We start from the raw sequence: 11380 nt of genomic DNA on the forward strand, positions 1-11380 counted from the left end.
CACACAGAAGGCACGTGGTGGAATTGGGATTAGAATCCAGAACTTTCTGACTCCCAGGCCCATTTTTCTGGGAATCATCTAAAATTGGGGTAGGAGCAGGAAGAGGGAACGACTAATGCGATCCACATAAAAGCTCCTTCAGAAGTGTGTAAACCCAAGCCTTCCAGAGGAGGCTGCCTGCCTGCCTCTTTCACCTCAAATCTTTTCTTTTTATCCCATCCCTTCCTCCTGACCTCGCTCCTCCATCCCTAGGATCAAAGCTCCAACATAGTTTCATGCTGACATTCCAGTTTAGTGAGTGGCGGTGAGGGGGAAGGTACTAATCTTTGAACCAATTGGCAATGGATGAACTTAGATGAGAATTTTTGGCTAGAAGGGATAGTCCACAATTTGCCAGGAAAGCTCATTTTGACTTCAAAAAAATGGCTAATCGCTCAGGACACTGTAGCAGCCCCTCACTTAGATCCCTACGAGTTTGGAGTTTCATGTTGGAACGTATTCCTGCAGACATCGAAGAGCTTGCATTGTAAATCTTATTTTAGATAGGTGGAGAGATGACACATCCAAAAGCCTTTAATTTTCTTTGAGGGAGAATTTACACTCTGGAAGGATCTGACTGGTTATCACTCAGTGAAGAAAATAAGGTGAAGTGTTTTCTCTCTGTCTTTTTGTTTTTTTAATGGTACCTATTGAGCACTTACTATTTACCAGGCACTATACTAAGTCCTGGGATAGATACAAGATAATCAGATTGGGCACAGTCTATGACCCACATTGGGCTCATAGTCTTACTCTCCATTTTACCAATGAGATAACTGAGGCACAGAGAAGTGAAGTGACTTGCCCAAGGTCACATAGGAGACAAGTGGTTAGTACAGTGTTCTGTACACAGTAAGCTCTCACTAAATATGATTGAATGAAAGTGGCAAAGCTGGGATTAGAACCCAGATCCTTCTGATTCCCAGGCCGGTGCTCTATTCACTAGGCGACGCTACTTGGCAGTAGCGTTCTCTTCTACATTTCAGGGAAGGGCAAGGCTAATTTCTGGTGTTCCTAGGTAACTACCATGCTCTATATGCTTAATGAATGTTAACTATTGAAATGAAATGAAAGATTGAAATACCTGTCAGCAGTTTGCGGAAAGAGAAATTGAATTGGGCATAGGCCTCCGAGGGTTGCTTTTCTTGGGAAATATTATATTTCAGTTGAAAATTCAGTTTCACACTCTATAAAGAAAAATATTCTCAACATCCACTTTCACCAAGATTAGGATTGAGTATTGCAATGAATTCTCTTCTCTATGACTTCCCTAGAGATAAAACTGACCTTAGAATGAACACCTTTGAATCCCACAGTTATAGTGATGATATGCCGAACAATTAATATTAGAATTACAATACTAATAAAAGATAGCGATGGGGTATTTAAATGATTACTGTATGCCAAGCACTGTACTAAATTCTGGAGTAGATAAAAGGTAATCAGAGCAGACACCTTTCCTATCCCACATGGGGCTCACAGTGTAAGGAGAAGGGAGTATAGGTTCTGAATCCCCATTTGGCAGATGACGAAACCGAGGCAAAGATAAGTCAAATGATTTGCCCCAAGTCACCCAATAGGTAAGTGCCAGAGCCGGGTGTATAAGCCAGGTCCCCATGGTGTTTCCTCTAGACCATGCTGTGTCTCATTTTGAGTTGGGTGATACTATACAAAATGAAGTAGTCATTTCATTAATATCCAACTCACATATTCCCCCTAGGGGAAGATTAGACTATTCCTTGTTAAAAAGAACTCTTGAATATTTTTTTACATTCTATCTTATGGCTTTATCAGCAACAAGAGCTAAGGTTTTAACCAACACATATTGAAAATGAATTCTTCTGGAGGATGTGTTGATAAATGCTTGATGAGCCAGGATAAAGTTGCTACACAGAGATGATGAATGTTTCTAATTTCCTATTTGCACAACTACAAAAGAAGATTTCTCTTTAAACTAAATACAGAAGAAAGTCACATTTTGGAAAAGATGAAAAATGGGGTAGCGGCTTTTGTTTTATTTTTTTTTTAATTAGATAGCCAGGCCATGAGTGAATTGTGGTTCCTTGTGAGTTGATTATTTTTTGTTTTGTAAGATCAAATTATTATAGTTCAAAACTTTTTTCCTATTCTTTGGTTTAGGGGTGAGCATGAAAACAAATTTGCTTTGATTCGGCGACCTAGAAATCTAAAATAGATGTATGTTTGTCCTCTACGGCAATTTTCCATTCCCCTATTTTTTTCTTTGATAAAGAGTAGAAAGCAAATGTTTTAAACTTAGAAATTGAATTGAGACTTACCTAGTAGCAATATCATTTACTCTTCCAACCTCTTAGTACAGTGCTCCGCATGCAGTAATCGCTCAGTAAATACGATTGATTGATTAAATGCTTATTGTGTGCAGAGCACTGCATTAACGTGTGGGAAAGAATACACAGGGGGGAATTAGACACCATCTCTGTCCCTCAGGGGGCTCATAATCTAAGAATCCATTTAAGTCTCCCATCCTCAAGCAAAAACTAATATAACATCAACATTAATGTAAGGTGAACATTCTTCCTGTGAAAAGATCATCAAATGGGAGTAATGACGAGTGTTTAGTAATTTGATGGTTTTGTGTAAAACACAGTGCCCTCATAATAAAATTGCCTGTCAACAGTAAAGGATTTTTATTTCCCCAGCATGATAATGACATCTGTCCACCAGCTGGAAAAGAACGGAAACGATCAATAACTAAAAACCCCAAGGTGGGAGGCGTTCCTTTAATACCCATCCAGCAGGAGAGAATTCTTCCTTACATCAGAAGGACTGTGGAGGTAAGCAGGTGACTGAAGAGGATGCAGAGTGTACTTAGAACACTGTGCTTTCCTGCATTTAATGCATTGTATGGAGGCATTGTGGACTAGTGGAAAGAGCACAAGAATGGGAGTTAGGAGACCCTCTATGGGCCATTTAACCTCTATGGGCTTCAGTGTCTTCATCTGTGAATCTCTTTTTCCTCCCTTTTAAGACCGGAAGCCTGTCTGGGCTGATCTTATATCTATCCTGGTTCTTAGCACATACCTGGCACAGACTGCGTAGTAAATACCATCATTATTAAGAAATATCATCATTGTTTTGATGGGGCTGTTGAAATCCACTGAGCCCATATGATAAACTGAATTCTTGGGAAAGTACAATGAATTGTGAAATGTGGGTCTTGCCTCAAAGAGTTTACAAAGTAATGAAGCAGACAGATATAAGACATTGACAAAATGTGGGGAAAGTTGAAAGCAAAAGTTTGAAAGAATAAACAAACGAATAAGTTCCACTAGACTGTAAGCCCCTTGAGAGAAGGTCTTTTGTACTCTCCTAAGTGCTTTGCACAGTGTGTCTACTCGATATTGCTGATTGAAAATTGTGTATTATTAAATCCAAAAATGCATGCATGCCAAGTCATAAACAGAATTGCTAAGGAAAATATGAACTGGTAAGGGGGAGCCTAACTGGGGAAGGCTTTCTGGAGAAGATGAGTTTTCTGGAAAGCTTTAAAGGTGGAGAGAGTTGTGGTCTGGTGGTTTGAAAGGAAAGGCAGTTCCAGGTGGGGGGAAGGATATGAGCATGAGATTAGAGGCATGCTGAGAAGCAGTGTGGCCTATTGGAAAGAGCGTGGAATTTAATCCCAGCCCCACCACTTGTCCCTGTGCCCTATTCATAAGATCTAGATTCAGCCAGCTGGAAAATAAAGTTGTTCCATTAGGCAGTAATAGCCTATAGACTGTAAGCTCCTTGTGGGAAGGGAATGTGACTACCAACTTTATGTTATACTCTCCTAAGCACTGAGTATAGTGCTCTGTATTGACTGATTGATGATTGATTCAGACCTCATCCAAAGGCCTCTGACCACAATCAGTAGAATATGAAATGTTCTAGGTTAGACATTCCTACCTGTTAGCCGACACTATGACTGCAATAGTGTTCCTCAATTAATCAACCAGTCAGTAACTCAATTGTATATATTGAGCACTTACTGTGTGCAGAGCACTGTACTAAGTGCTTGGGAGAGTACAAGAGAACAATAAACAGACACATTCCCTGACCACAACAAGCTTACAGTCTGTTCTGTTTCCTACAGTCTGTAGGAGAGAGTCCTTTAGGGAAACCAAATGGAATCATTGTAATAATTCCTGTTGAACATTGTATCCTAAAAATGAATTGATATTAAAAGGCAAGATATTAATATTGTATTGAATTTAAGAAGGAGAAGATGCACCATTGTAACATTGTCAGTGTCTGCAAATTATAGTTTAGTCAGATTTAATGTCCAGGATATAATTTAATATCTGGATCTGCTGACATTTAAGTCACTCAGCTTATACTACTGCATTTTATGATGACAACAGACTGTCCTGTTTAAAAATTCTATGGTAGTTTTCCAGAGATCATTAAGTACTATAGTTTATATGGTAGTAAACTTTATAGTTAAGAAGATAAGTTACCGTTTTCATTCTAATAGTCTCCGCCATTGCCATTTTTCATTTGCTCATAACTTTCTGAAAAACCCTTCTTTAGCGACAAAACTTTTTAACCCTCGTTTGTGTGCAAAGGTGAATTTTAGCCATGTGGAAATTTTTAAAAAATCCATTAAGCTACCTCCTTTGGTGAGACGAAAAATACCTTTTTCTGCTGTTATTCATGTGTGTAATTGTAAGAGACATTTTTATTTGAATCAGTGAGATTTACATCATGCATACATGTAATGTGCTAGAAAAGTTCAAGTTAATGTAGCAAATCAAATTAAGATTCATGTTCTAAGAACTTAAGGGTGAATTTAGGAATCATAAATATTAAAAATAATTTGATTGTTGATTTCAAAATATGTGTAAAATAGAGTGAAAAATATATCCAGGGATAGCCAAACCTGGTTATGTTCCTTGAAAATATGGATGTATTTTGACTGGTTGTGTTGTGGAGAGCATTTTCCTATAGACTTATGTGTTATAAGTTGAAATTCATTTCAGAATCAACCCCAGTGTGATGGGAGAGTAAATATTCAATCAGTCATTTCTTGAGCACTTACTGTGTGCAGAGCACTGTACTAAGCCCTTGGAAGAGTACAACACAACAATATAACAGACACATTCCTTGCCCACACAAGCTTAGAGTCTAGGGGTGGGGGGACTACAGACATTAATATAAATAAGTAAATTACAGTTAATTACATAAGAGTTGTGGGGCTGGTGTATAAAGGTTGCAAGTCAGGGTGACATGGAATGGGAGAAAAAGAAATGATTTAGTCAGGGAAGGCACTGGGGAGAGAAAGGCTTTGAAGGTGGGGAGAGTAATTGTCTGTTGGATGTTGAGGGAGAGCATTCCAGCATAGAGACTGGATTTGAGTGAGAGGTTGGCAGCAAGATAAAAAATTTGAGTTACAGTGAGAACATTGACATTAGAGGAATGAAGTGTGTGGGCTGGGTTGTAGTAGAAGAGTAGTGAGCTAATGTAGGAGGCGGCAAGGTGATTGAGTTCATAATTGATGGTAACGAGGTGGATTATCAACCATGGGAGCTTCTTCAGGAGTAGGGAAACATGGACTGTTTGTTACGAGGTGGATGATCAACCATGGGAGCTTCTTCAGGAGTGGGGAAACATGGACTGAACGTTTTTGTAGAAAAATAATTCAGGCAGCAGAATGAAGGGTGGACTGGAGTGGGGAGAGACAGGAGGTTGGAAGGTCAGCAAGGAGGCTGATAACTCTATCAAGTAATCAACTCTATCAAGTAATCAAGACGGGACAGGATAAATGCTTGAATTAACGTGGTAGCAGTTTGGATGGAGAAGAAAGGATGGATTTTGTGCTCTTGTGAAGACTGAACCGACAGAGTTTGGTGAGAGAGTGAATACGTGGGTCGAAAGAGAAAGAGGAGTCAAGGATAATGCTAAGGTTATGGGCTTGTGAGACAGGAAGGATGGTGGTGCTGTCTTCAGTTATGGGAAAGTCACAGGGAGGACAGAGTTTGGGTGGGAACATAAGGAGTTTGGAAATGCTAAGTTTGAGGTGACGGCAGGACATCCATGCAGAGACGTCTTGAGGACAAGAGGAAACACGAGCCTACAGAGAGCGAGAGAGAGATCAGGGCTGGAGATGTAGATTTAGGAATCATCGCATAAAGGTAGTAGTTGAAACCATGGAAGCGAATGAGTTCTCCAAGGGAGTGGGTGTGGATGGAGAATAGAAGGGGACCCAGAACTGACCTTTAAGGGACCCCCATAGTTAGGGGGTTGGAGGCAGAGGAGGAGCCTGTGAAGGGAATTGAGAATGAGTGGCCAGAGGGATAGGAAGAGAACCAGGAGAGTTCAGTGTCAGTGAAGCTGAGGTTGCATAATGTTTCCAGGAGAAGGGGGTAGTTGACAGTGTCAAAAGTAGCTCAGAGGTTGAGGAGGATTCAGATGGAGTAGCGGCTGTTAGATTTGACAGGAATATCATTTCTGACTTTTGAGAGGGTAGTTTCTGTGGAGGGAAGGGGGTGGAAGCCAGATTGGAGGGAGTCAAGGAGAGAATTGGAGGAAAGGAATTGAGATAGTGGGTGTAGACAACTTGCTTAAATAATTTGGAGAGGAATGGTAGGAGGAAGATGGGTGATAACTGGAGGGAGCCGTGGGATCAAGGGAGGATTTTTTTTAGGATGAGGAGATATGGGTATGCTTGATAGCAGTGGGGAAGAAGCCATTGGAGAATGAAAAGTTGAAGATTTTGGTCAGGGAGGGAAGAAGGGAGGAGGCAAGTGTTTGGATAATGTGTGAAGGGATGGAGTCGGCTATCCAGGTGGAGGGATTGGATTATCTCAAGATCTCCTCTTGAAATACTACTTCGAAAAATGGGAGAGTAGAAGAAGAGGCAGGAGGAGAGGGGGACTGGAGAAGAGCAGGGGAGATTTTTAGGGAGATCATGCCTGATAGTTTATAATATATTTTTCATTTACATTACATTTTATGGTTTACACTGTTACAGTAGAAATTCTTCCCTGCCCCCTCCCCATGGTCACCTCACTCCCTCTCCACCCTCCTCTGTGGAGGCTTTCCTGACCCCTTCACCTCACCCTGTCCTCATTTTTCTCCCCACATATGGCCTCACCCTCCCCATCCTTGCCTCACTCCCTTTACACTATATAGTGTTTTTTCCTACCTTGATATTAATTTAAGTTGCCATGGCGGCTGCCACTGCCTCTTCACCCCCACCCAACACACACACACACACACACACACACACATACATAAAAACACCTCCCATCCTCCCTCTAGACTGTAAACTTGTTGTGGGTGGAGAATGTGTCCGTTTATTGTTATGTTGTACTCTCCCAAGCACTGAGTACAGTATCTCCATGAAGTAAGGGGTCAATAAATACAACTAACTGATTTTATCTCCTTCCTGGCTTGAAGCCTCTCCCACTCACTCCACAGAGACTGGTACTGACCCACAATAGGATTGGCAGGGAATGAGCACCACTCCTCTGATCTCTCTGCCTCCAGTACCTGCTCTCCCCTCCCCATCCACTTTCCCATCCCAGTCAGACCCTGTTCTCCTCCTCATAGCTTTTCATTTAAGACAGAAAGGTAGGGCTGCTTGCTAGCCAGAGAAAGAGATTGGAGAAGAGGGAGTTGCTCTAGATGCCACTGAGGATAAGATTCGATTTTTTAAAAGGGGGAAAAAGTATTCATCACAACTATGGGGGGTTGGAGGGGAGAGAGAATACTCTGTTTGGACATGGCAGTGGCAGGAAAACCTCTCCTTTGGGAACAGGGGAGGGAAGGCCAGGGGCAGGACAAGGGAATGAAGGGACGGGATGGAATGCGGTCACTTGCAGCTACTGAAAACCATGTCAGATCCCGCTATATGTATTCAACAAAGCATAAAGTTTGTATCCCCAAGGTGATCCTATTGAAGGGGATTTGTAGCTCAAGCATGGTACCCTTCTACAGATGGGTTCTCACTTAAGTGAAGCAAAATAAACTAAAAAGAGGCTAAATAACATGCAGTCAAAAACATTTTTTATGGCTCTTAACTGATTCTGTAGTGCTAAAGCACCCATAACTTTCACATATGCCCTTTACATTGAAGAGAATCAGAAATACTTTAGTAAATGGATGCACCCACACTGTGCAAGTTGAAAGCTATGAAACAATGCTTCCTCCCCTCCTTTTCTCAGGCCTTAAAGGGCAAGAAGCCAATGCCGCTGACAAGCATGTTCATTTGAGTCTTTTGACTTTCAGACTGGGAATTTGGAACCCGAGAAGCCGAAAGACAGCGAAGCTCAGGGAAGAGAGGGGTCAGAGTCCAGTATGAAAGAACGTGCCTCCATGATCGCCTCCTGCTTGGAACGCAAGGAGGACCGACTCCGAAATCGGACCAAGAAGCACCGTAGCTTCAATTGCCTGGAGGAACCCGGGCCCGCTACCCGGGGGCATCCCCCGTTCCACAAGGACTCCAAGGCACAGAGAAAACCCGATGAAAGGAGCAAAAGCGGTTTGGACTCAGATCACAAGCTGCCATCCAAAGTCATCGAGGAATTAAGCGTCGTGCTGCAGCGCACACGGACTCTCCCAAAGGACCCTTAGGGGCCGAAGCTGAGAGGATTGCAGCACCCATCACCATTCCAGTTAATTATTGGAATAAAGCCACAGAGCCACAAAGGACCGAAGATACGAAATGGCCTTGAAGTGGATGGGTGTCTCTGTTTGTAGATAGTAGAAATGTTCAAAGTACTTGAAAAATATGTACATGTGGAAATTTAATTTAAATGGCTCTAAGCCTACAAGGTCTGTTGCATTTGGAAGTGAGGCTAGTTGAAAACTGGGACAGGTCAGAGTTGGAATCCACGATTTCTGGGTGAAAGGAGTTTGGACATTTTTGAAGGCTTGACTCAAGTGAGTAGCTAAGCTGAGTTTCTGACCTCTCGGTTTGAAGACACATCCTCAGAGAGCAGAGATCAAAATTCTGTATTCACCCAGAGTCGGTCTGGTTATCTTGTGGGATATGAGGACAAGAAAAGCATTTTGCACTTTGAGAAACCTTGTGTTCACTGGGCTGCTGTCTGGCATTAGAGTCTGAAACTCATTTATGCGGTCTTAATCTTCAAATTAAGGGAAATGCTGTCATTGGTCACCAGCCTGTTGAAACTAGAAGTGGTGGGTGAAAGCGGCCCACAGAAGAAATCTGAAAGGCAGGAAACAATGAGGGATGCTGGGTATCAGAGGGAGGGAAGCTGGTTGCGTGACTTCCAATATTTCCATTGCGCCCCTTACTACATTAAACTGAGGCGGTCATTCTCCAGGGCTCCGTTCGTGAGAGCAGAATTCCTAACAGGAGAAATTGGGTCCAAAATTAAGACAACACCTGGCTCTCCCCTGGGAGATCAGAGAATCTGGTTGTCTTTGTATTTGGTGGCAGATACCCCGTCATTTATGCAGGTGGTTTGAATCTAGATCTCAATGGCCTTCTTTAAACAAGATGGAGGTTTCCCTCCAATGTCTAACGAACCAATGCTCACCACCTAATTGCCTGAGAATTCCTCATCCCATTTGGTCCTCAGGCCCAAGACTGAACTGACCACACTGTAGCATTATAGCCCCTCCAAAGAAGGCCAGCATCTCTGCTTAATCCTGAAGTCACACTATCTGTCAGGCTGATGTTCCTCTTGGGTTTATTTTTCCTTCACTGCCCATGTCTCTTCCCTAGATTCCAGAACACTTATTGCATGATCGACAACTTTTCCTCTTAGAAATCCCACCCCGTCCCTGCCAGATTGAGCAGTTTAATGGAACGGTGCAGCCTGACTCTGCCTCAGTTTTACACGATGAATAGATCGATCGCTACCCTGCCACAGTCCAGAAATCACGCCTCACACGGAAGGGGGCAGAGGAGGCGTTCTCTCTGAATGCCAAGTTCTCAGCGACTGGCATTTTGGGGAAAAAACTGAGAAAAACTGCAGGTAGTTTCCTAAGATTTCACAGGGCTTTTGGCTTTTTTCTTAAAAAAAAAAAAGCCGAAACTACAACTCTTTTCAAGAATGAAATTTATCTTTCCAACTCCCAAGAGACCATTGTTAGTCTTAATTTTCTTTCCTTTTTGGATTTTTTCAGCAGGGTGACGCACTGGAGGACATTATTATAACATCCAGAGACTGGTCTCCTGGGTGGAAGCCCTGAACGCCCTGTCCTCTCTGCCCTGATTGTGGAGTTCCCCACTATCTCTCATTTTGCATTAAAAGCTTAATTAAGAACTTGCCATCAATTATTCAGGAAAAAATAGATTTTAAAAATCTGAGCTAGTCTACCACCATCACCAATCTCTTCACAGAAGGAAATCCATCCTGATCCAGTAGAGAGGTATCAAAATAGTTTTTTTTTTAATGTTTACTTGAAACAGGTGCTGTCAGCTGTTCTGACAGAGACTAAATGCTCCCAAATCTAGGATTCGTACGTTGTGGTGGAACATTTCTCATTCAAGTGTAAAGATTTTCAGACCCTTTTTCCAAGCACTGCAGAGAATTGAATGGGGACTTGGCTGTCACTCATTTCTCTGCTAACTAAAACTCATTTCGGGAATTGAGAATCTGTTTATTCCAATTAAATTATTACTCAATATCCCACCAATGCTGCACTGAAAACTCCAGTTGGAGGGGTAAGTAACTGAAGCGGAAATATAACGTGGAGACCCTGGGGTTCCAAAAGCTACTGATGTTCACTGTTAAAGCCCCTTATTTTACAAAAGTGAAACATGACTGCATTGTATATTTCAGAGAATAAACAATATTTTCTTCAAAAAGTGACTACTTGTTGGACAGAAGGGTGTGGAAAACACTCCATCCAGAGTGATGGTGATCAAACAACAGTATTTGAGTTTCCTACTCAACAGCAGTCGAGTGTCTACCTGTCTGTCTTCCCCACAAAAGAATAAACTTCTTGAGGGAAGAGATGATGTCTACTGGCTGTCGTACTCTGCCAAGCACTTAGTATAGTGCACTGCACCTAAGTGTAAGTGCTCAAAAATACCTTTGATTTATTGATTGGTTGCTTGAGTATGAAGGAAGACAGAAGGTCACTGATATTTTTCAAAAATGAGTTGAAATATAAAATTGGTTTCTGTCAACACTGAAGGAAAAGACATTAGGAATCAGAGAGGGACGGACAATCTAGAAAACCTAGCCCACGGGGTGGGGTCAGCATGCAGAAGGAAAGGGCTGCCTGGGAATCAAAACAAAAACAAAAAAACCCTCTCATTAACCATATATCTGTTTCGTTGACATTACAGAGGCTGAATCACTTCTCGGGGAAAGCATTCAGTAGCCACAGAATGTATCTGTTG

The 11380-nt window shown here is 42.0% G+C and overlaps 1 protein-coding gene across 1 annotated transcript in view; it reads left to right on the forward strand.

The window, feature by feature from the left end:
- The window catches only part of ARAP2 (ArfGAP with RhoGAP domain, ankyrin repeat and PH domain 2), a 167341-nt gene extending 156497 nt beyond the window's left edge, over nt 1-10844 (forward strand). The window contains exons 33-34 of the mRNA XM_029083452.2: nt 2718-2852; nt 8287-10844. Coding sequence (XP_028939285.1) covers nt 2718-2852; nt 8287-8631 — 480 coding nt within the window. The 3' untranslated portion in view covers nt 8632-10844. The remainder of the gene's footprint in view (nt 1-2717; nt 2853-8286) is intronic.
- The last annotated feature ends 536 nt before the right edge of the window (nt 10845-11380 follow it).

This window comes from Ornithorhynchus anatinus, chromosome 18 (genome assembly GCF_004115215.2).
Source record: "Ornithorhynchus anatinus isolate Pmale09 chromosome 18, mOrnAna1.pri.v4, whole genome shotgun sequence".
Lineage (NCBI taxonomy): Eukaryota > Metazoa > Chordata > Mammalia > Monotremata > Ornithorhynchidae > Ornithorhynchus > Ornithorhynchus anatinus.